The 26433-nt window shown below is 41.9% G+C and overlaps 1 protein-coding gene across 1 annotated transcript in view; it reads right to left on the bottom strand.

Annotated features, from left to right (window-relative positions):
• Positions 1-26433, bottom strand: part of trim44 (tripartite motif containing 44) — a 41598-nt gene that overhangs the window by 1276 nt on the left and 13889 nt on the right. The window contains exons 5-6 of the mRNA XM_051073454.1: positions 22938-22960; positions 15-211 (exon numbers count right to left, since the gene is read on the bottom strand). Of these exons, the coding sequence (XP_050929411.1) occupies positions 127-211; positions 22938-22960 (108 nt within the window). The 3' untranslated portion in view covers positions 15-126. The remainder of the gene's footprint in view (positions 1-14; positions 212-22937; positions 22961-26433) is intronic.

The raw sequence follows: 26433 nt of genomic DNA, 5'->3' as shown, positions 1-26433 counted from the left end.
AGAGAGAGAGAGGGAGAGAGAGAGAGAGAGAGAGAGGGCCAGCCTGACAGCTCAGCGGGGCTGACAGGCTGGCTGAAACAGACATTGAAGGACAGGTGGATGTAGTGAGGGTCTGGTGAGCTAGTATCAGGGGGCGTGGTCCATGGATGGTCCAGAATCGTTGTCGTCAAAGTCCCGCAGGTCTATGGGGTCTGCTCTCGGCTCTGGTAGCCTGGAAGAGAGAGAGAAAACATAGAGTAGATATATCAGATCTCAATTACGGTCTTTCCAACTCCTCTTTCACAAACACCTGCATGTGGCCACGCGAACACACACAGAGCGTACCCACGCACAACCTCCACCATGCGCACATATTATGGAAATATAATAAACCTTTGTGAAATGTAATCAGCTTCAATCAAGCTACGCCTTAAGTAGAAATCATCCATTCTGTCGGTTTTATATTAGCAGCTCTGCAGTGACAGAGACAAAGTGATAGCTAAATTGCAGGGACCTGTAAGCAATCTGAGCCAGGCTGATAGATTCATTTTCGCTGGAGACAGTCTACACTAATCATATGCTCTAATTGGACAGTGTAGGAAGGGTGATAGAGCACTGCTCCTCCCTCAGAAGCAGCTCTCTCATGGAACTTCTCTAACTGCCCCCTTCAATCTTTCTTATTATGATATTCCCCCTTGAATCTACAGAATCACATCCATTTTCAAAAGACTACATGTCAGCGTGTTTTTTGTAAACACATGCTTATTCTATAGGGATGCTATTTAATTCAATGAGATTCAAAGCACTGTAGAGTTATGTCATTTCACTTCAGCACTCAAATGGCTCTTTTAAAACAATCACTCTTCATGACCTTGGACAGTTAGTTTGAATTTATAATTTGAATTTACTGCCATCTATCACAGCAAGAATCAACAAAAAAGTGATTATTCTGCATAAAGCACTGCTGCCATACAGTCTTAAAGGGCACAAAGTGGAGTAAAAGGACAAGTTAATTTCTTAAATAGCCTGTCTGTCTTTTTTGGTTTAAAACTGATATAACAGACACTTCTAATTTAGGGTCAGACTCAGTGCAATTGTCAAAAAATAAAGCTACATGTGGAACAGCAAACAGCAATATATGTTTCTGCAGCACAGATGCTTTGCTCACTAGTTATTACATTTGCAGGGAGAGTGTTTCATGACAACCAATAAAGCAACGGGTAATTTAGGAGTCAAACAATATTAGTTCTTACGTAAATGGTTACACAACACAGTTGGACAAATCGTTTCCCAGACAAATGAGCAAATCATCTGCCAGACAAGCACAGTGAACATTTGCAAAACACATACAAACACGGAGAAAGTAAGTGAGTGGGGAGCTTTTTAAGAGCAGTTAGAAGTGAGATGAGATAGTTAACTATGATGCTAAAAGGTCAGCTCGACAGAAAGGTTTATAAGTTTTAGCTGAATGTGCAGGGTTCAGAGTGAGGTATGAAAAAAGACATAAGGTCCATAATGTGCCTAAAACAAGACTTAAAACTTGCAGCCATACTTGTACAGCTGTACAGGCTGTACCAAATGCTAACATATCTTAGTTTAGCATATTGCTAGCATGCTAATATTCACTTATTATTTTTATTACTTTTACATATTTTTTAAAATTACTTTTTAAATACAAAATACAGTGAATGCTGATGGGAATCTGATTAGTCTTGCAGGTATTAAGGCATAAACTAAAGTACTTAACAAATCAAACATTTGACCTGATGGTGGCGCCAGAGAAAAAGTTAAAGGATGGCTGGGGTCATTACAGTTCATCCTGAGGAGAACATGGACATCATGGGTACCAAATTTCATGGCAATCTATCCAATAGTTGGTGATATATTTTGCTTGGAACTACAAATGTGAAACTCATGTGAACCTCAAAGAAAAAGTCAGATAATCACTAGAGTTATCAGGATACATCCTCTGGGGACCACAAATGTTGCTACAAAAATGAATCTTAATTCATGAAACAGTTGTTGAGACCACCTTGGTACAGAAAGATTTATGTAGATAGATGGCTACAGATCGATACAGATTATGGATTGATTATAGATCTAAATGAGACTTGTTTTCTCAACCACTGCTTCCAGGATGAAGTATAAACTTTGGACCTTTAGAAACACATATACCTTGTGTATCAAGCTATAGAACAACTGATGTGTACCTTTAGTGTATACAAAGTAACAATGGTTGAATGTGGTTACCCATAGATCAGGGCTGACACAGCGATATAAGAAAATGTTTTGTCAGATGCATCCTATTGTTCATGGGTGAATGAATTTGTAGCTTTTAATGTTGTTATACTTGACTAAATCTGTGAATCACACCAGTTTCAACTTCCTTCACCCGGTCAACAGTTTCATAACACCAGTTCTGGCTGAATCAAACACTATATTTTCAAGAAATGTGAGTGAAGTGAGATGTGATTATTAGGTAATCTATCATGCAGTTTCTGAATGAAGCAGTTGTTGTTTGGTCCTGAACAAAGAATCTGAATATTTCTCTACAGGATTCAAGGAAAACATCATCATATAAGTAGCTAATTAGTAAATTCCTGATTAACCTGATTTTGTGCTTGTTACCTGATGATATTCTGTGTGTGTGTGTGTGTATGTGTGTGTGTGTGTTTCTATCTCCAATCTCTCCATCAAGGACACATTTCGATCCATCTCTGCCTCTCTCACACACTTGCCTCAACACTGTTCCACCTACGCTGCCTCTGTTTTCCTGCCCGTGCCATATGCAGCAGCACAGTCTTTGAGAAAAATAACCTTCACTTTGGTTAATAGGCAGCGATATCTTTTCTGAGCGCTGCTCCCTGAGTATTCCTGTCTGACATACCTCTGTTGGCAGATACAAAGAGTTGCTTCCTCTCCCTTCCTCCTGCACCTCCTGGAGGAGCACATAATCACAACACAAACTCACAAAGGGGCATCTCATCAAAGAGCGTGCCACAAACATGTGCATGTGTGAATGCATGCCTCAACACTTGTGTGCACCTTCAAGCAGAGTGTTGTTAGCCTTTTAAGCCTCGACGGAGTGACTCCAAAATGCTTAGTGGTCAAGCTATAAACAACATTTATCGCTTTTAACAGCGTTGCAACAACAGAAACACACACACACACACACACACACACACACCTTGGCATCAAGAGCAAACTTACTGACTGCCAAAAGAAACGATGATGTTGGACAGAGTGTATACACACACACACGCACATACAGGGTTAGTTGCTGTATAGTTATCCCATCTCTCTTAAGTATACATCTGAGACATTAATTATTCAAAAGTGCTGTTCCAATTCAAATTCTTGGCAAAGTTACCACTTGCACTTTTTATCCAACACACAAATTTTGCTCTGTGTTCAGATTGTCGACAGCATCACACGGGCCGTTCGCTCTTTGTTGTCAGCACAGCGCACAAAGGTCTGCACTGAGCTGAGCCCTGCGCTCTCACACAGCTCTGTTGGTGTTTGGGGTAAAACGTTGGCAGAGTTATTTGTGTAAGGCAATTTCATCTTGCATCTCCAGTCAACCAAAACAGTCACCCTGCTCCTCGAAAAAAAAACTAAAAGAAAGAAAAAAAGAAAAAAAAAGAAAGTAATTACAAATATATTCATATGGCACAAAGCGAGGCCTCTACTATGGAGGCAAATGAACTATTTATATTCAGACGGTCCTTGCTAAGCCGTAGGACACATGGATGTAATAACTTATTTATTCCACCCGCAGGAAAAAGGCCATTACTTGAGAGAGGGAGAGAGAGAGAGAGAGAGAATGGCATCAAATGGGATGGGTGGAGGAGAAAAAAGACAGAGAGGAGCTTCGACATGCAACAAAATGTCAGTGGGTGGGTGATAAATTCCCTACAAGTTAAAGCCCTTGCTTTGTTCTCTTTTTTTGTCTGTTCATCTTTCCTGGCCTAAGTAAAAGATCACTTTGTGGTGTGTGTGTGTGTGTGTGTGTGTGTGCGTGTGTGTGTCCCTGACGACTGGGTTCTTTCCGCCCATGACTTATTCATAAGCTTTAATGCAGTCGATGTATTATTGATCAGGACCGATCATTGCCTCCTCCCCTTGGTGTGACCATGGTCTGTGGACGGGGGGTGAAGTGAGGGCTAGGAGGAAGCCTGCTGCAGAGCTCGCTGTCTGGGTGTCAGTGAGACACACTGAGCTGCGCTCATGGGTGATGGATGGACGGCAGCCTCGATGTGTGGAAATGTGTGTCTGTGTGTGTGTGTGTGAAGGAGAAAGAAGGAGAGATAAGAGTTTAGATAGGGCTGATCGAGTAGAACAAAGCTAATCTTACTAATGTCTCCTCTCTGAGTGAGACAGAAAAGTTTCTCCAATAGCCCTAAAATGAACCCATCGCTCATGGGAGAAAACCTCTGGCTCCCCGCGAGGAAAACAGAGGGAGGCAGCGTGTGTGACGCCGCCTAGACTTTGGCTTTTGTCTTTCTCATTCTATTCCTGTTTTGGCCTCAACCCCACTGAGCTCTCTGGGAGATAGAGGAGGGAGGGGTCCTCGCCCTGATTAAGTTTGAATTCCCTGCTCTTGGCAGGGAAGCTGCAGGACTCCTAAGTCATCATCCGGAAACTCTCCCATCACGCTGTGGCAGCCTTGCGAGCTTGATCCAGCCTCATTGCCGTATGAATAATCATACTGCAGTGGCTTGGATATGCTGAATGGGTTTTTAGGTGTGTGTGTGTGTGTTAAAAAAGAGAGAGAGAGGGAAGGAGGAGCTGAAGAGCAAACTGGAGCTTGCTGATAGGAGAGGTTCTTCTTGATTAAGCCAACAGGTTGAATGAGAATAAGGCTGTGTGTACACAGCAACTGGCGGTAATCATCCACAGAGGAAAGTAACTATTGCAATTTGCATTTCCAAACAGTGGTGATGCCATCTAAGCGTACTCCATCACATAAGATGGCAGGGCCCATTGCTCAAGCCCCGGGGGCCTATGAGGTTTGGTCTAATGAGAGAGGATCCTTAATGGTTATTGATAGAGCCCACGAGGACAGACTCTTACCCTTACTCTCCAGTGAAGCAGTGCACTCTGCCACTACTTAATGAAGTAAAACTTGTCGCTTCTGCGGGATGATTTAACACTACAAACAGCTTTGCTACTAGAGATGACTGTGATATGGAAAAATAGATCAAATAAAGGAGTGAAGGGGGGAAAGAAAGGAGTGCGGAGCATTAATGACGTGACTGAAAAAACAGGTATTGATCTGCACATGGCAATCTAATATAAAAAAAAAGAAAAGAGACATACTGTGGGTTATTAGGAGCAATTTACCATCTCTGCGCTAATGATCTAATTGGCCTTTGTCCTGGAAGGGTTTATATCCTTCCCTCTCTCTCTTGCCATCTCATCTGCCAACTTCCTCTCATCTCTCTGTGGAATTATGCTCCTTCCTTTCATCTGACAACCCTGTCTAGGGATGTGTAATTTAGAAATAGCCCCTGCGCACACCTTTCATTAAGAGCACCCTTGTGATCTTCGCAGCACTTTGCACCGCGATGATCCTGCCAGCAAGAATTTGAGATATGGATGTATCCTAATGAGGAGAAATGTGAAGGAAAAACCAGAGGAGGGCAAAGGAGTGGCTCGGAGAGGTGGAGGGAGACGTAAGGGAGGAAGAGACGATTTATCAGAGCTTCGGTGGAGGTGAAGGGAGGAGAGGAGAAAGGGCGGAGAGTCGAGGTGTTGGTAGGAAGTGACATCATCTCGATCGGGGATTGTTGTTGTGGCTCAGATGGGGAGGCGATGTGTGAAAGCCACGACTAATACATTTTTCAGGAGTTTTCTATTACAGTTCCATTGTCACAGGTCAGTCGGGCCGTGATCAGATAAGGTGCTTTTTTTCTCAGGCTCAAATACCAGTCAAATAACAGTCTCTTTGGCCCTTATCCCTGCAAAGTCTACTGTGAACAATACACTGTATAAACAACACAATTACGAACCCTCCTTTCCTTTGTGAATATATTTGCAAAAACAAGCCAAGCAACAGAGCAGATTTTAATGGGAAATAAAAGAAACTCAGTGGGTCATGATAATTGAATCCTCCATAAAATCATTTTATTTCAAGGAAGAGACGCCTTTTACAGTTGATTAGTTGTATAAGAACAAATTCTCTATTTCAGAAGTTTCAACTGGAGTTGATAATTATGTACAGTGCTGGAGCATGCCTAAACCAATTCAGCAACTGATACAAGAAAATCTTCAGTTTTATTCCTCCAGGCGCAACATTTTTAAACAGCTGCTTATGCTGTCCTTCCTGACCATGATAAATGCGGAGTCTGTTCCCCTTGAAGAATTTAAAACTCGTTTGAATCTAATCTTGGAGACAGAACTTCAAGTGCTGGTAGTGGAGACTATACAGTAGGTTTTGATGCACAAGTGTGCTTTTTGAGGTGCCCCAGGGGTTTGTGCTAGGTTTTGCTCTATTTATATTCTACCATTTGGCCATCCTGAAATGAATGATCCCAGTTATTTTCACTGTTACAATATACACATAAACTGTTATCCTAAACCCATTGGATGAAGTTGATGTTCTCATTTTTTCTTTAGGATTATTAAAATTGTGTATTTTCAAACTTCAAACAATTCAAACACAATGAAGATTCTGACAGTAAAGCTTCATCAGCAGCACTGACTATTGCTCCATAGCCTATAATGTAACCCCATATTGTAGAAACTTTCATAAAAAGTCATAGTTAATACTACGGACAGGGATGTTGTGGATTCTAATTTATTTCAGCTTAGATATAACACAGATCAAATCCGTCACATTCTAACAAAAGATTAAAAGTGTCCATACTGTCATCTTCTCTTTCCCAAGACTACTGCAGCTCTTTATTCTCTTCACTGGCAAAAGAAATGATCCTGTGTCACTCCAGCTCATTCAAAATGCAGCCTCACAGGTCTTTACTGCTCAAAAGAAACAAAAGGACTTTGCCCCGACTCCTCTGACGCTTCACTGGTTACCTGTTATTTTTAGAAATTACTATTTTAAAATCGCAGTGATTGCTTTCAAAGCATGACTGGGTCTGCCCCATGATACATCATGGACCCCTTGACTGCATATGAGTTGCACAGATTGTGATCATGAGATAAAGCCTGTCTGATTTGTATTTTTTTTTTTTTTTTAAGTAGACTGAAAACTGAAGGAATCACGATCTGCACTCTCCAAGGCTTTGAGACTTCAGAATTACCAGCCTCAAGAGATAAGTCTAGAGAGGTCAGAAAAATGTTTCAAGTCACTCCTATAATACCTTTTTATCCTTGTTTATTATGTAAATTATTATCACCTGTATGATACACCATGTTCATCAGAGTTACTGTCCTGCAATGGCAGAAAGAGAAATCCTCAGTGAGGGTGACAGCAGTTACTGAGGACTGAGGACTCTATTAAGATTCTGTGGTGAGAGGCTACTATGTGGGCACAGGTGTTATCAGCTGTGCAGGTGTTTCATGACTGTTTCACTGTTTTGCTTTAAAAGCACTGACACATGATCTGTATTCGATGCACATGTGATAAACTGATGCAATTTGCTTTGATTATGTGACAGTCAGTGTCACAAAATGACACAGAAATAGTTGACATGCGGTAGTAGGTTGGATGGAGGACACTGTCCAACAAACACACACAACTGCTACCGATTTTGTCTGCAACAGAAAGTGCCCTGGTTTGCCAGCATTTGTGCAAGTAGCCTGGGGTTTACACAGAACACAAAAAAACTAGATGGCTGTCCAGAAACTTATCTCCCTAAGCAAAAACTGTGGCCATGTCTAATGTTCTCTAATGGAGTCATACACACACTCTCAAACTTTGCAAAGGACAAACATTGCAATCCGTGATATTAGCGATATGCTTTGAGACAAAGAAAACAACCACAACACTGATCTTCCTCCATGAGATGGGAGAGAAAAAAAAAAAAAATCTACACGGGGTGTCAGAACTCCCTGGGCATTTTAATGATAAATCCGTAAAATCTCTTTATAGCCTGAATCTGTGCAGCAAACCCCTGTTGAGCCACAACCGCAGAAGTATTGGCTTTGTTTACACAGTGATTTATTGGGCTGCAGAGATTCTTTTCCCCAGGAAATATAACTGTCTATGCTTATGATATCCAGACTGACCACAGAGCACACACACAAAATCAAAGCAAAGAAAATCAAGTCAAGAAAAGTGTCCTCTTGCATCAGTTATGAAGTAAGTATGAGATTTCTTGTAATTATTCTTAAATATGAACAAATTTATGATTTATACACAGATTCACATGAAGCGAGGTATTGACTGTATCTTAATGCCTTAAGACTGAAGTGGAAGAGAGTAAAACTACCATCCCACTGTATGATACACATTCTGATCTGACTGAATAATTGCTACAAACAGCAGCAGTCTGCCTCTTTCAGAGTCACTGGTCTATTCATACTGTTCACTGTTCACTGGGACTGTCTTCCCCCTGAAAAACAATGCAGCACCCTGTGGTGTTTCCATGCTGTTCCAAAGACTTAATCAGTTCACGGAGGAAGCGAAGAGACAAGGCACAACAACAGGCAATGCATCATGGTACAGGGGACAGAGAGCTAGGGGCTGTTTAATATGACCCTTTGTGAGCGCTGTGGCTTATTCATCAGAGCAAAATGGGAGCAGCGAGGATAAATCCATCTCATCATCCACCAGATGTATCGCCTCAAGTAGCCCCCCCCGATTCAAATTCATGTTCATGCATGCCATTATTTTAAAATGTACATCAGGAAGTGTGGTGCGTTAGCACTCCAGCCTAGGATTGCGTGCAGTCAACTAGCTACATGATGCATGTATTATACCGAGGATGCCTCCTCCAGCATACGGACTGCGCACGGTGAGGCGGAAAGGTCAGTGGTGCGGAATAAAACAGTGTGCTGATGCTCAGCCAATCAGAATAATCACACAGGTTTGTCTGCGGCTGCGGCAGGTGTGAGGAGTTGGATGAATACCGTTATCCCTCCGTGAACTCATTTCTCGCTCACTTCGACACAGGTACCTGCCGTTAATCATGCAGAGGAATTAATGCAGAGCCATTCAGATAAGAGCATTACACCACTGTAAAGACTCAATCTTACATTGGCTCATTTAGTGATTTTACAATTTCTGTGGTCATTGGGGGCAATTGAGGAATTAATTGAGGAGAACTGCAGCAATCCCATTCATGTAGCCCACAAAAATAAAACTGCTCATTAGTGTGAATGTGAAAGTAAAACTGACCCGAGCACAAAGACAAGCATCCCTGTTGTCACTTGCTTTAGGTATATGACTGTGTGTGGATCACCATGTGGGGAAAACACACCATAGAAAGCCCCTCTTCACTGAGATGCAATCTGACAATCAACTATTACCCTGAACAGCACACCCATGTGCAGGCACAGGACTGTGCCTTCCAGTTTTCCAGAGCCATTATTCTCTTGGTCACAAATTAAGTGAATGACGTTAAGAAGATCCCTCAGAGGAGAGCAAGGAGGAGATAATGGAATCACCTTAACGGTTCCCCAGTGTTTAGCAAAGACAGGTGAGAGGGGACAGACATGTTGGGTGTAGTCTACTTACAAGAGGTTTGATCTTCAGGAAGTGAAAATGTGTCATTTTCTGCTATTTTTCATTTGACATACTACCAAATATGCAGCTACTCATTTTTCAAATATAGTAAACCTCAGATCCAAGGAATGTTTACGAAACAGGATAAATGGCTCACTGTGGTCTAGTACCATTGCCTTCTCTGGTGATTCAAAGTAAATGCTATTGTTTGGTGTTTCACTGTGGAAGAGACAGAACCTGATCCTGGAGTGATGATGCTCAAAATATAACAACCTAAGCTCAGTTTCCAGAGTGCAAAATAACTAACAGGCCACCTGCTAATAGCCAGGACTAAAATATTGTTTTTTTTTTTAAGAGTCAGCGTGGTTCTATAAAACTGCTAAAAGCTTGACTAATGATTCAATAACTGAGTTTGACCTAAATAATAAAGGGGAACCATTTGCAAAGAAAGAAAACAACATTTCTGTTCCCTGCAACTGTAATAGAAAATGCCTGAGCTAAAAATCAATGACACTTGTGAGTAAATACATCACCAGCACTACTGTGTGTAGTGCCTTTGACCACCACCACGGTAACCTGAGTTTAACCTAGACCTAACCTACACTGGACTTCCTCAGGTGTAATAATGAATGAATGAACACAGTGTATGACCACTCGCTGCTTCTTCTATCTGTGAGATAAATTTGACTTTTACAAAGATTCTGTGACATTTTGTAGTGGATTGTCTTGCAATATATTGAGTATTATAGAATCTTTACTGTGATACCATTTTTATTAGGGCCTAAATATCATGGTAGTAGTGAGTGGACTGTGATTTTACTCTCTTCACAAGAGTGTCTTACACTCATGATATATATAAGAGAATAAATGTTAGTAATATAATTTGTTCTCAAATTCAATTCCAACCTCCTAAATGTGTAGAAAATCTCATCTGACTAAAGATGATAGCCGGCTTCGTCAGACCAGTTTAAGACCATTAATATTAAGAATGCTGAACCCACATATCTCAGTTATAGCCAGGCTGATCTTGCTTCATTATAGAGGTCCCAGGTCTGGGAATATATTACACTTACCAAGGAGGGCGTAACTTCATTTTCCTGCATGTTTTTATTCTAAAAGATGCTAACTTTGAATGCAGACTCTGTCTTTGGCTTAAATTGGAATTTCTGTAGTATCTAATACGCCTTTGAAGTTTGAATCTCAAGCCCACAAGAGTGAGAAAGGAGAGAAAAACACATTGGAGAGATAAACTTTTATCTGTCCTTCGGAAAGCACACAGCATCAGCTTACAGGTAATGAATAGTGAGTGTTTATGCTGTCGCCCACTCTCCCTTTTACTTAAGACTTTTAAAATCCTTCTTCCCATTCCCCCTTCTGTAACTTCAACTTGGCTGTAGTTTTATTTATTTATTTTCTTGGTCCAGTCTCTCTCCCTCATCATGTCCTGTATCTACTTTTTAGCTGTTTTGAAAAGAAAAACTTTTTTCTTATCTCTCCCTTCATTCGCCCATGTCTGTACTGCCTCACCCTCTCTGTCCCTTGTTGCCCTTTGTCGTCTCCACACACACCATCGATCCAGGCCTCCTGAAGGGAGTCCCTCCCAGCCTGATCTGCACAGTCTGTCATGTGACCACTGGGTCTGGCTCTGCCCCAGGGCCAGACAGCCATTATGAAGACTGACTGGTCACAGCAGTGCCCACACACTTGGCAGGCTGGCAGAGCTGGCCCCCCTGTTGCCTCTCTCAAACAACTCCCCTCTCTAACAGCAGAGCGCCGGCGCCACGTTAAATCAGCGAACTGCCCAGGTGCCCTCCTACGAGCTGTTGCCAGAATCTGGACGGCTCTGGAGAGATTTTAAAATTAAAAGCCTGTTTACACCAAACTTGGAGCAACGATATTGACCCCTCCTCTCTCTGTGCTCTCCTTTATCAGAGACGGAGGGATGTCAGAGGCACATATGGCCAGAGAAGAGGAGGAAAGGAAAAAGAGAAAGAAAAGAAGTGTGTGCCTATGAGACTGAGAATAACAGACAGAGTTGGAGAACAGACTGGCTATTAGGCAAGGCCTTCTGTCACATGAAAACTCCCCCTCCCCTGCATCCAAGCCCTGTCATCCAAGCCCTCAGTGTGAAGGACGCCCAGACAGACAGCCCAGAAAACCTGGGCTCCAGACTGTCACAGCGCTCATCTCGCCTGATAAAAGTCTCATATGCCTCATCCATCGCTCCCTGCTTTTTCCTCTTGCAGAATGTTAAACACAGTGTGGAATGAAGGACTTCCCTCTGGGCACAGCACAAAAGATCCTCCTCTTGCAGCAAACAAAAAGATCAACATTTATGATCTCTACCACAATACGAACTTTTAAAGAAATGCAGATTGTGAACTGAAATGCAAATGCATAAGTATCAAGCTTTGCAGACAGTGCTGCACAAACTGAAACTAGTTTGGGTTTCATTAGTCTTAACTAAAATTTGTTGTTATGTTCCTGCAGAAGCAGCATGGTTAGATGTAGCATTGCAACACAGTGAAATACAGTCATGGGGCCTGACAGCTCCCTAGTGCTGCCTGACTAATAAACTTTTATGTGTACTAATGCATCCTGTAAAACATCAGTCATAAAAGCCTGCCTTCTCCTGAAGGTGACAAGCCCCTATCGGACATTTCATCATCAGGAAACTGGAAGCAATTTAGTTGTTTTTGAAAAAGAATTAATAAAATAAAAGTGAGAGGCATGTCTATCCTTGGGAAATGGATCTTTATCTGTAATCACAGGCGAATACAAAGCATCATTTCTATCTAAAACATGCAAATGTGTCTCTACATGTGGGTAAAATTCACAAAGATCAAAAGCAGTGTTAGTTCATGGTTTACAGAAATGAACGATGAATACCCCCCCCCCCCCCCCCAATTCAGAGAAAGCAATTAATTTTTTCATTGCACATCCCTCCCTTCACAGACCAATGCCGGATTAAGGTGATTTTGTAAAGTGCATGCTAAATCTCCCATTAGAATCCTGGGGTAGTTAAATCCCGACCATCTCCTCATTCCTTCTCTTGCCAATACCATAAATCTATGTGGTGACAGGGCTTGTCGTCAGGCTGCTGAATTAAACATGCCAGCATTCACGCACTCCTCCCTCAGCCCTCACTGGGAGAATGACTGAGTGGAGGGACGGACCGTCAGTGCCCCGGCGACTGCCCCCACCGAGCCGCCGGACACGTGACGTGACGTCGTTGCCACGTCCTGCTGCGGAAGGGAGATGTTTTCCAACTTTGTGTTTACGTGTTGTGTAAAGGTGGTTCTGTGTTGACAGTTCATACCTAGGGCCACAGGTTTGATAAGGCACTGATTCATTGCCCCGTGGCTCAGCCTGCCACTATCGTCCTCCTACATCTCCACCAAGCTGAAATCAGACCTGCAATTCCACCTGAAGGGTAATACACTTTGATGCGCATATGTGTGTGTGTGTGTGTGTGTGTGTGTGTGTGTGTGGTTAGGGGGGGTACATAGGAGGTGAGACAGTGCAAGGAAGGAATCTGCGTGTGAAAGCTTCTTCCTGTCTGTTCAGAGCATAGACTGTAGGTGCAGGGAGACAGTTGCCTTGTTCTTTCCATCTTTCCACTAATTACCCTAACTGTGTATATGTGTGTGTGTGAGAGAGAGAGAGACTGTGCATGTGTCGTGTTTGTGTGTGGTTTTTGGAATGAATAATGAATGTTTATACACAGTGTGACATCTTCTGAGCACTTTTACCCATGTGTGCGGGAGCATCGCATGCATGATAGGGTGCAAGGCGAAGTCTCTGCAGATCCAGTATGACAATCTGCCTTGTGGATAGAACACAGAGAGAGGCAGCGTGTGTGTGTGTGTGTGTGAGAGAGAGAGTGAGAGTGAGAGGAAGTGGGAGAGAGGGAGAGAAAATATGCAAAGAGTTTCCAGAGAACCTATTTTTCCTGTTTGTAAATGGGTATAATTCCCTGACAAGATACAAGACAGGAGAAGAAGTAGCTCTAATTTCCCAGTCCACTTCCTGCACAGCATTGTCATATCAGCCTTACTCAAGCCAAATAATGCTATTCCCTGTTGTAAACAAAATTCACTTGCACTTGCATATTGCATATTGCCTACAGCACGCACCATGCCTGTCAAGCCAATTAGCAATTGGCTGATTGGCAGTTTCCCCGAGGTGGTGATTTCAAGTTGACAACACTGACATTTGCTGATCATTACGGTCCAGCTGTTAAATGTTCAGTCCAGACAAGCAGTTGAAAAGTACCAAAATAAAAGCACGCCAGTGAATGTATGGGTTCTTTAAATGAGGAATGTAGCTGCCTGGAAGCAAATATAACCATTCATGCTAGTGCTCCAACTTCGCTCCGTCCACCACTTTGGTTCAACAAAAGTTGACATCACCAACTGCTGTATGAATTGTCATTCATAGTCTCCAGAGGATGAACTCTGATGATTTTTTTGTGATGCCCTGACTTTTTGTCCTATGCAGGCATGATGAGAACATTTGTGGTTTTGAGTAAAATGACTTGAGAGCTTGTGTGCATGGATTACTATTAAATTTCATTCAGACATTCATGGATTCCCTATGATGAATTGTCATAACTAACCTGACTTCTTCTCTAGAGCTACCATCAAAACTACAACTTTCACTCCCGTCAGTCTCAACTGCATGTTGTGTTTGGTGCTAATTAGCAAACGCTGGCGTGCTAACATGCTTAATTAAAAAGGTGGTAAACATCGGCATGCTAGCATTGTCTCTCTCCCTCACTGAACTTCCTCAATCACTTTCCTCTGACTTCTTTTTGTCATCTCACTTCTTCGAGTATAATTGCACATGTGCATAAATGCACACCGACATCCACGCACTACAACACACACACACACTCCCATCAGAAGTATCTGCTTTCAGAAGTGGGAAGTGAGCTGTAATTAACACATCTGGATTTATTATTTCTGATACCTATTCCTCACAGCCTTTCTCTCGCACAACGCAGGGAACCGCAGAGGCTCCTGTGACAATGCGATTATGAGATGGGACAGCCAGAGAAATATGGGTGGGTAATTTAATGAGCAGGTGCAGAGAAAGAGAATTAACAAGACAGGCTCGGATCGCAGCACATTGATACCGCTGTTCTGCATTCATAAATAATGAAGTAGATAATGACACATCAACACATTTTACTATGTGACATAAAAATGACATGTTCCGCCTCAATTTACGGTCACAGAGACAGAAAAGGAGTGCAAGACCTGAAAAGAAATGTGTATGGTTTCTCAGTCAGTATGATGTTGAACACTGGGCTAAATATTAGATAACACAAGGTTATCAGGAAGGGTATTTGTTGAAAGCAGATATAACAAAATATGGACTGCTGGAGGAGATAAAATGCTCAAACAAGAAAGCTTGGTGAAGTTTACCATCAGAGACTAACCTATTGTTGCTGTCTTGTGCACTGGAGGCTTCTGAAATATTATTTGCCATGCTCTCTTTCATTTTTCACGCCTTTCCCTTCTGTATTACCAACCTGCCCAGAAAGCTTACTGTAGTTTCTCCACTTTCAACTCCGCCCCCCCCCCCCCCCCCCCTCTTTCTTTCCTCTTCAGTAGTCACCCCGCATCTTCCATGCTGGAGTGGAAATACATCTCTACAGGCTACACCTTGTGCTCATCTCTTCTCGGCCTGGTTGCACCGTACCTGTGCTCAATTTCATTTCCAAAATTCACCACTACAAATCCCATCCCTTTATCAGTTTCCTTCTTACCACAATTTTGTTCCCTGCATGTCTTTATAACTAGGCAGCTTAAAAAAAAAAAAGATGTTAACACACAAACTGTCTTCTATTTTAACTTGCATAAAGTCCCTCTGGACAAGAGTATAAGCCTGATATGTGAAATATGAATTGCAAAGGTTCTCAACCGATTACTTTGTGTTGAATCTAGCCTTTTTTTCATACTTTAAGGCAAAGTTCAACGAATATGAATATTTAAAGAGTCCTGTGGTGCTCCTTGTTAAATTGTTAAATCTCTCTTTTCTCTCAGCAGAACAAAACCGACAATCATTCCTTCTCTGAAAGCAAAAAGTCACAATGCTGACACGGATCTCTGCGAAAAAAAAAGCACCTCAAACACAAGTGCATGCACACACACACACACACACACACACACACACAAGTACAAACAGACCTTTGCACAAAACAGAAGAAGAAAGGCAAGGAAAGGTATGTGGGAGAGAGATGTATTTTACACACATGAATTAATAATCCATTATTCATAGGCACTACAGGCTTAGAGCATCAACACAAACACAGTTGTAACCCGATTCTGCTGCACTATAACCTTGAATGCATCACAGACACTTAACGCTGACTCTCTGCTCCCTGGGATCGCAGACGACACACACACAGCACTCGGCACAGCTCTCATATCTATCTACACAGCGATCAGATCAATATTGGAAGCACTCTTAAGGCTGTGGTCAAAAGTCTAAAACACTGCCCTCGCAAGCCTACACTGCAGGAAACGAAAAGTAAAAAAAAAAAAAATCCAGCAGCAGCACCACTACAACTCTGGTAAAATTCAAAAATCCTGAAATACATGAAACTTATCAGCTGGCAATCCCACTGCAGTCAAATCCAATATCAAAAGAGGGAGTTTCTGTTTGAAAACACATTCACACCTGTCATGTCTGTTTTGCAGAAATACATTCTTACCTGTCTGGTCCATACTCATCATTTTAAAAGGATATTCAATTAGACAGCTCCCATTGCTCTCTGAACCATCATATTACACTGCGAGGTTCAGATGGAGTATAGAGGCCCCCACATGCACAAGTAAAATAGATGGGTAGTGCTAAAGCAACCCTAACTCTAAATCAGAGGTGTGTTTTTTGTAGGTAAATTACCTCATTTGTATTCAGGAAAAGTTTCCTGAGAAACAAATAACTGCCATTAGTCATCACAAAAGACAAAGTCAAGTGAGTGCGTGCGTGCATGCACACACACACACACACACACACACACACAAACACACACACACACACACACGCTTGCTTATCTTCTTATTTTCTCCCTTCAACACCTCTGCACACACCCCTCTCCCTACTCTTCCAAAAACTGTTTGATGTGAGTCAATGCTAGTGCTGACAGTACCTATAAAGCACACATGCACAAGTACATACACACACTCAGACACACACACACACACAAATGAGTGACATCTTAAAAAACTGGAGGAATGTTGTGCATGTGGCATGAATTATGCATGCTTATGGTCTCTTATCATCTAAATGCATGTCTCTCTATTTGTCAGTTTGGTTTGTGTGTGCTTTGCATTCATCTGGGACCCTCAGATCCACCCCTGCGGAATGGTGATGGCCAAGAGACAGAGAAGACAGGAAGACAGATACAGAAACAGAGAAAGAGAGAGACAGAGAGAGAGAGGGGAGGGTGTATTAATGAAGAGGTCTTAGTGCAGTCATAACCAGCAGCTGGGCCTTACACACACTCACACATTCACATAGGAAAACAGATACAGATGCATCTAGCTGAAACATTTTAAATTATTTAATGAGAGCACATTGACACACACACACACACACACACACACACACACACATACAAACAGAATGGCACAAAGGCAAGAGGCCCTGTAGTGGCTCCTTTTGTAGCAGGCGATGTAAATATTTCATTAGAGGAAATGCAGCTCCCTCCCTCCATGCTTTCATCTCTGGGCTCTGTCCTGTGTCCTCTGACCACAATCCCCTCGACACCTCCCTGCCTTACTCAACCCATCTGTTTGACCCAGTGAAGGGCGAGCAGTTCAGACAGACAGATAAGCTGTGTCCCCAAAGCACCCGCCTTACTTCACTGTCAGCCCCCTCTTTGCCTCGGTTTGTGTGTTGGTGTGAGCGTACCCTCTTGATTGAGGGTGGTCTGCAGCCTTCGCTCAGTGAGACATAGTGAGTGATTTGCCCCATTGCTCCCTTCTGTCAGCGAGCATGCAATGATGGGAGTTTACAAGTATGGATAGAGGTATAAGGCTGGAAGTGAACATAGCGCTCATGCTATGTTGGATTGGGATCTGGGGAGTTTGAGGCTGGGTCAGTTCCTGGGGCTCTTTGTTGTGTTCCTTGAGTCAGTTTTGTGGTGTGGTGGGAGCATTGTCCTGCTGGGGAATGCTGTTGCCAGGCGGGGGTATGCCTGATCTGCAACAATGTTTAGGTGGGTGGTACTTTTCAAAGTAACATCCGGATGAATGTAAGGACCCAAAGTTTCCCAGCAGAACACTGCATTGTAACATGATGATCAATGTTATTCACTTTGTCTGTGTGCATATTAGAGCAGAACTGTACAGGTTAGAAGAATAGGGAAGGAAATAAAGACAGAACTTGCTCACTTGTTTGGTCTGTGTGTGTTCTGGGCCATACATGCATGATAAAATGAGCGGAGCAGGGGACAAGAGGGAGAGAGGGGGGGGCTTGCATTGTAATTAGAAGAGCCAGGGCTCCCCAGGGGGCTGTACCATTTTAGTGTGATTACATAGTATGATTTATATGCTCAGAAGACCTCCATCGCTCTTGCTAAACAAACTTGCCACATGTCCCAAAGCTTTTAATTCCTGATTTGGATGATTTTTCTTCCTATTGAGCATCATGTGGTTTTGACTGAAGCTGAGCTGAAGCAGAAGTTGTTTTATGGTGATTTTCATTTAGTTTCTTTCAAATGAAAGCTTCCACTTCACAATCACAGTTATTTTTGCATTTTTTCCCCATCATTTATTTATGCATTTTGTGAAACCATTCTAGTCTATACCATTGTATAATTTTCCCTTTCTTCCTTCAGGATGGCGTGTTTTTATACAACAGGCCCTGGGGTTTCAAAGACTCATAGTTCTTATTTCTTTCCGCTTCTGTTTTAATAATTTCTATCTGCAAATAAAATAAACCTCATACAGATAAACAGGCAGATTTTCTAAAGAATATCAAGCAGGAGCTGGGAACAAACTTAGTGAGTATAATACGTACGCAGAGACAAACCAAAAATCCACATAATAAAGATGCATACTTAAATCATTATTTCACTCCTCTGTACTTTTATTCCTTTTTCCTCAGCTGTCTCTTCAGAAGGTCACCATTTATCTGTAAGATTAAACTATTTGCGATGAAACTTTGCTCAAGCACAATTTTCAAAGGATGATACATGGATTGCCTATAGTATTGAAAGCTCCAAACCACTATACAAATATAGAATCTGCACTTTAAATGTAGCTGCCCAAGAGGTATAGACATGATAGAAACAAGGTGTCTGTAAATGGATGCAAAGCTTTTAATACTGTAAGTGAGTGTTCCTGCATTTCTTTGAAAATCTGTCTTAGAAAAAGCCACATGAGAACTTGAACCACTAAGAGAAACTGGCCAATCAATAAAAACAAACAAGTGTTGTCTGTTTGTTTTTTTTCCCCCATTTTCCTGGAAACGTCTCTTCTTTAAGGCCTCTGCTGTGCTTTATATGGTCAGAATGACAGGATACGAAAACACAAGAGAGGGCTCACTGTGGGAAGCAAAGAAAACAGTGAGCTGCATCTCCGACAAGACCAAACTTAAAGGTGACACTGTTTCCAAAAATACTTAGAATCACTGCTTTTTTTTTAAATCTTAAACTACCAAAGTTGACTGTTACTGGCATTCATTTAAATAATTTAAATTCCTGTAGTAGTGCCAGTAGAAAAAGTCAAAATATCAGGGGCAGTCTAACAGGGTTTATGTTATCACTGTTCCTATTATCCTGAATGCCAGCATTCAAAGCTATGATTCAGAAAGAGAGCTCCCAGTACAGACAGCTATGCCCCCAATTTAGCTATGTCCACAAGGCTAATGTTTACCAGCCACAACAGCAGGGCTGATATTGTTTTCACCTTGCGACTCTGTGAGTGTCATCATGGCAAAATGTGAGCCTGGAGACACCTGCTGTAGTGGGAACTAGCACAGAGGTAGTTTTGAGTACTTTGAAAGGTGTTTGTATGTCTGTGAACAGGTTTTTTTTCACCGCAAGAGTGTCACAGTGTGACACTAATGTAGAAATGTAGTAATAACTACTGAGTGCTTATGGCTCAGAGCAAAGCAAATGGGTTTCTGTTTACAAAAATGACTAGTATTCTGCTTAAGACACTACTCTGTGCAGAAGCAATCTTTTGTTTCTGCACAGAGCATTAGCTCTAAATAGTTAGCGTCATGCACCAAATGTGTGGTAAAATTAATGTCAAGAGCAGGAGAAAGAGTAGTTTATTGCCCCAGTAACCTAATATATGAGGTGTATAAATATTGCAAATTAGTCAGGTCAGTACACGATAACATATAGCCTTCTCTTGTTGATAGGTAGACTTTGCCACTAGGGGTGGCTGCTAACCTTTACTGGTTTCTTAGTTAAGCCACAGGAGGAGGTGAACTGCTGTAAAGTTTTAATATTGGTGCAAAATATGTCACTTATGAGACAACCTGAGATTCTCTGCATTGGCTGACTTGGTGAATCTGAGAACAATGACTGTCTTTGAACTATACCTGACACTCCTGTTGTTACAATCATACAGATAAGGATGAAAAACACTGGAGTACGCCTTTGAGGGTGTACCCCGATGACTCTAAAAGTCCAAAAGTCCCAAGTTGACAACCTTTAGTTGTAGAATCCAGAAGACAGAGAAATACTCCTACGTGTCTACTAAAAACAAAGTCCCAACAGAAGAGCAAATTTCAGTCTAGCAAGTGGAATTCCTCAGTGTGCAACTCTTTTTCTCTCATTGACAATCTCACTGTCTTTGCATCTATTTCTCTCTTATGCACCTTATCTCAGGAGACAACATAAAAGTGGCTTTCTGGAATTAAAACATTACTGCAGCAATAAGCTCTTTCTACCCATCCTTCTTGTGTGTGTGTGTATGTGTAGATGCTCTCTCCTCCTGTAATGATCAGTTGCTTATGGCGACTATTGACACAGCCTGGTGCTATGAGATGACTGAGGGCTCAGACTGTTTTTAATGATTTATCTTCAAATTAAATTTGCATAAAAGAAACAAAAATATTGTAATACACCATAAGATGCTAGTACAATTTATATGACACCATTAGGCACATTATTTTACATATGTGCATGCACACACACACATTATTTAAAACAGAGGCTGATGTGCCAATAAGGTGGGTTCATACATACACATTAACACATGCGAATAAAGAGACAAACACATAGCTGTTCTGTGCACATGCGAACACAAGCACAAACACATGCATAAAAGGCATAAGTCAGGGACAGGGCTTGCATGTGAGGAGGGGGATGGAGGGGGGAGGTTAAAGCTGAAGACCAAAATTGCATCAAACTGAAGGCAGGAGGGTGCAATGGTTGAGCTGAGGGGAGTAAAGCAAGATTTATATTCAGAGGAGGACAAATCTTGGCAGGCATGGAGTACCTATGTTAAGAGGCTTGGGGAGAGGCGGGGGATCGTATTGATGAGGAAATCCAGGAAAGATGCGTGTGGGTGCAGGATTGCGGTCCTGTGGGGCTGCTCTGTCTATGGCAGCGATATGGGGCTCAGACAGCGGATTAGTGTTTCTGCTCCATAATCAATTTGCTGTCTGGATCCCATTGCACGTAACCCTAAACATCCACTCCCCGCTTGATCCTGCAAAATCTCTCTCTCCCTTCTGCTCCTTCTTTCTCCCTCCAACAATTTCACTTCATTTCTCCTTTCTCCTTTGTTTGCCTCACCCTGGAAACCCTGAGATGTGCAATCTTTGCCGCCCAACCAATGTAACAAACTCAACATGAAGCCATCAAGGATACACCTTCCTCAATTTCGTTCTGCTAACCTCTCCGCACCTTCCCTTCTCCTAGTATTTCTCTCCAAAATGTGTGTCATTTCCCCACTAGCCACAGCAGATTCTGCACCAACTGCATTTTAGGGCAATATGAGGGACTTTGGGAGTAATTATATCAGTGAGCGTGTGTGGGAGAGAGTGTAGAGATGTAGAGGTTAACCTTGGCCAAGGACAAACTATTAGCTCCATCTCACCCTTGGGTCCAAGCTTGCTGCCATCTGCTCCAGAGCTTAGGGGTCATAATACTGGTTGACCAATCAATAATATATTACATGTTGGCAGCAAGCGGCAGCCCTGGTCATGACTTTCTTTGCTTATTAAAACTAAGGGACTCCAGAGAGGAAATACAGTACATTTCCCAACAAGCGGGCAATGCCGCAATATCAATAGTACAAAGAGAAATTAAAAATTCAATTTCCGTTGGCAGAAAACAAGCACGTTGTCCATCAAAAGTGTATTTTGTGGAAGGTAGGACTATTTTCGTATTCAGCCTTCATTTTAAATTAAGTCTCACGGAAAATAAGGTTCTTTTCTCTGAGGACAGATGTGCTGGCATTTGCTGAAGGTGTCGGAGTCTGAGTCTGTGTGTGTGTGTGTGTGTGTGTGTGTGTGCAAATGTACATGTCTGTGTCTGGGGAAGGGAGGAGTACTTTGAGATGAAAGCCCAGAGAGACAGCTAAGGGGAGAGGCAGAGACAGCAGGTGGTGCTAGGCGCGCTCCTGCTGCGGCTGAAGGAGGCAGAGAGGGATCTTTTTTTTTTTCTTCGTGTCAACAGATCAATAAATGTGAGACTGGGAGAGGACTATCCGTTTCAGATTGTCAGACACAGACAGAGATTAAGGTGAGAGATGTAGTCTAGGCCATGAACCGCACAGACGAGCTGTAATAGCAGCTGGAAAATAAGCAGAAATGTAAATACTATGCTGTGTTGGAGGGTGAGACTTGACCCTGCTAATGACACGACAGCTTGTCTTAACACGAGGGCATGCGTATACAGTAAGCGCGCATACAAACACATGCACGCCTACACACAGCTCCCTGCCTGTCAGCCTCTGTCCGCAGCCCTCTTACTGGACCAGGCAGATTGTCACCTCTTCTGATTCCAGCGGGCTCTCACAGATGAGAGCTACTAATTCCCTTGCTGGGGCACCGACGTGACTCGCATGTGACCGGATTGGTTTGGAGGCGCGGGAGGGCTGACGTGCATAGGTGACTCTGCGTCTGGAGTGTAGTTGTTTGAGGGTAAAAGTCAAAAGTATGAGACGGGGGAAAAAGACTTGGAGAGAGTTTGTGCGCTCGTTTATGTGTGTGTCATTATGTGAGATGAATACTTGTCAGTCTCATCATGTTTGATGACACAAGGACTCGAGCAGGGAGGCTTTGAAGGGTCCTTAGTCGCTGCTAAACTATCCCGCTATAAAAAGGTGAACATGAATCACACTGGCAGTCTTACCTTGGCCTGGCCTCAATGTCGTGCTGGAAATGATGAGAAAGAAAGAGAGAGAGAGAGGGACAGGGAGAGGGAGAGAGGATAAAACATGTTTAAAATCTTTGCACAGGTGTTGTGGGTAACAAATAAAAGGTAAACAACATCATTTACATCAACTTGGTCCACAGCTGGTGTGGCTCTAAATCTGACCAATTAATTTTCACTTTCATCCACCAGTTGTGCTCATGTATATTCATGAGCTTTTAAAAGAGCAGTTTGGAACAAAGCGGCAAATGAGCTGCAAACATTATTCACGCGCTGGCTTTTCTTTTTTATTCTGACTGGGACGTAAAAAGATTTTTCAGTGTCAATGCGGTGGACGTGATTTGTTGACTGCCAGCGTGTGATGCTTTGACAAACACTGAAAGCATTTTATTCATGTGCCAAAAGCTACAGTTTTCAAATCATATTTCCAATTCTCTCAGTTCCTGAAAGATATAATTACATCATTTCGCAGGGCTTATCCATAACATTTAAATTGTAGCTATAGATTTTCTCATAGACCTGTATACTCAGTATTTCACTTGCAAAACACACAGCTCTCATGCACTTGAAATCGCTGTTGAGTACTCCACAGCTAAAGTACTTGTTCCTTGTACCGTTCTTGATCTCAGTAGGTCTTTTTTTCAGTCAGCCTTTTTTGTTACCTTCTAGAAAATGCTTAGCGCTGATTGTACCATCGCACTGGACCTTGACTACCAGCGCTAAGATGGCTGCACCAGACAGGGATTTTGATGCTGTGTAACTTAACACCGTCTCGAAGCCAGCGTCTCCTCTGCAGCATGGCAGATGAGAGGAGAGCTGATGAGTGGGAGCTGCAGGGCACTGACTGGCTGTCTGCCTCACTAACTAAGATTTGGCTCTAGATTTAATTAGCCTCAGATCTGGACAAATACATGGTTTCAAATATTGGAACTGTGTGAGATTTTTCTTGGGTTTACCTTGTCAAACACTTCAGCAGACTCCAAAGTCAATTTGTGGAATCGGGGCGCAAAAACTGACATTCACCAAAGAAGCTCTGGAGTGGCTGCTGTGAGGCTGACGCTACACAAAGCTCACATTTGCTTTGGTTGGTTAACTGATACATCATTAGCTGAGCAGTGGTAAATTTTAAGAGTGTTATATTTTTATGAAAAGCCAATTATTTGGCTGGGAAAAATATTGTTAGCAGGTGAGCCAATAAGTGGACTGTATATGGAGTATCATTAAGTGTTTCAAAATATTCTCAAGTGAGCAAGCACTACACTTTATGGAAAGATTAGCATACTCAAGTGGAACACTGGTGTTATATTATCTTTTTATTGATATCAATGATTCCCCTGAAGAGACTAAATCAACAATGAGCCCATCTTATCATTAATAATATCAGGGTAGCCATTCCAGGTGATCAGCTGGAGTCAGATGGAGCATGTTAAATACTAAAAGCAGAATATACTGTGTTTGTATTCGTCCAGTTGAAACTTGGCGGCTTACCACATCAGTCGACTTTCATTTTGTTGATGATTCTGTATAAATAAATGTTGAATTAGTTATGAATTCTGTATTTTTTTGAGATTTGTTTTGACTGCATTTTTCTACAGCAATGAAAATGTGGTTAAAATACTGTTAGAGTTTCTGCTGTGTGCTTTGTTTTCATTTGGTCCAATTAAAAAAAATAATTTAGAGCCACTGCCCACAAAGCTGAAAGAAATATGCTGTTAAAAAGAAGCTGACGGCTACAGAGCTTTGTTCTGATTGTAATTACCAGTCTGCAACAGGAGAGAAAAAAATCATAACTTGAGGGGCATATAATACCAGATTCAACATTTCCTATATTATTCACGTTGGCTTAGGGCAGTTCAAGTCAATACTTGCTCGCATTAAAATCTGGTCTCTCAGAGGCAAGAAGAACCTAGACTTGTGAGTCTGTCATCAACAGAGGCAACCTGAAGCTGCTACATTCATAAATTCATAACACAAGATCAATTTCATACAATGATTTGTTCTTGAACTTTTTGAATGAGAACAGAATGTCCCGAAGTGTGCTGCTCAACAGAAAGTGCCATTTACAATTAAATGAAGGTCATGCGGTATCTGCAATGAAAATTAAAGAGTAATGAAAGATAAATTTCATTTGACATTTCCTTAGTTCAGTCATAAATATTTCAAATGTTGAAAAAAGTAAGCATATCTTGAAAACAGTGAAAAGTCAGAGGGCCTCATTGGCACACAGCGTGTCTTTTCAGTGCAGTGGGGTTCACAATCAGGTCATGGCATGAATTATTGATAAATAATAACTTTTTATTGTTTTCAAATGGCTTAAAATAAAACTATTCCCCAACTTTCATTTATATCAACAGTGAATAAAACTGACTGCATATTAAAATGCTGCGTTATTTCAAATCAGCCTTGGATCAGCTCACTGTGACCTGAGTCATGAGTCAGGGTTCGGTCACTGGTGCAGACTCCTAGTGTCGGGCTAATGAGGCATCTTGGATTTGCTTTCATGCCAGGCGGCCTTCATAGCTTAAACAGTGTTAAGCCTCCGCCTCCACTTCTCTATACATTATAACAGACTGAAGGAATCTTAAGTCTCTTCAGTCATACATGTGAAAATGTGATCTAATACTATTGCACAGTGAGGTAGTTGATGCAGGCATAAGAGAACTTATAAGTGGATTTAGGATACTGTATTTCTTTATAATCAGGGCAGTTTAATGGTTTATGCTACCTACTGTAGCATATGTCTTTACATATTAATATATTTAGATTTTTATTTCTTGCTTTTTTAATGTTTAGTAATTGTGTTTTATGTTCTCTGTGTATCTGTATAAACCATGTAACAGTCAGGCTCTATGTGACACATCAGTGTTTTTAAAACTGTGTAGTCTCACACTGAGTGGCTGTACAAATGAGTACCTACCTACTGGCACTTTTTTTAATGAGAGTTATGATAATAAATAGACTGGGACAAAGTCTGTTAATATATTCTTCCTCTGGCTCATGCTGATTGGTCAATTTTCAGAATGCTTTTTTCACCCCTGCTGACCCTCTTTACTCGGTGAGTGCCTGTGTGTGTGCATACACCTGCATGCTTGTGCTTTAAAAGAAAGACGGGAGGTTATTAACATAACTAGTGGTATTTAGTTTGTTTGACCTTAATCAGGAAGACTCACCTCAATTATGTGGTTTATTCTTTGTGGAGGTGTTTAATGCAGGTGAGAAATGTTTTGCATCACAGTTGCTCCATTCCACAGGCTTGAGGTTACATGGCTGCAGTGTAGCAGCTTGAAGTGCTTACAAAGCAGCAATCGCTTTTCTGACTTGGCTCTGAAGCTGCTAGTCTTTCTTTTCTTGTAAAAAGTTGGAATCAAGGAACTACTTCTAAAAAGTGCCGGAGGCTATGACTGCAGCTCTCTGGCAAACAGGATTAGATCGTGCTTCGCAGGAGGAGAAGTAAACAAAAAGGCACAACCGCAAA

This window comes from Lates calcarifer, linkage group LG10 (genome assembly GCF_001640805.2).
Source record: "Lates calcarifer isolate ASB-BC8 linkage group LG10, TLL_Latcal_v3, whole genome shotgun sequence".
Classification (NCBI taxonomy): domain Eukaryota; kingdom Metazoa; phylum Chordata; class Actinopteri; family Centropomidae; genus Lates; species Lates calcarifer.
This window is presented reverse-complemented; position numbering and strand designations above follow the sequence as displayed.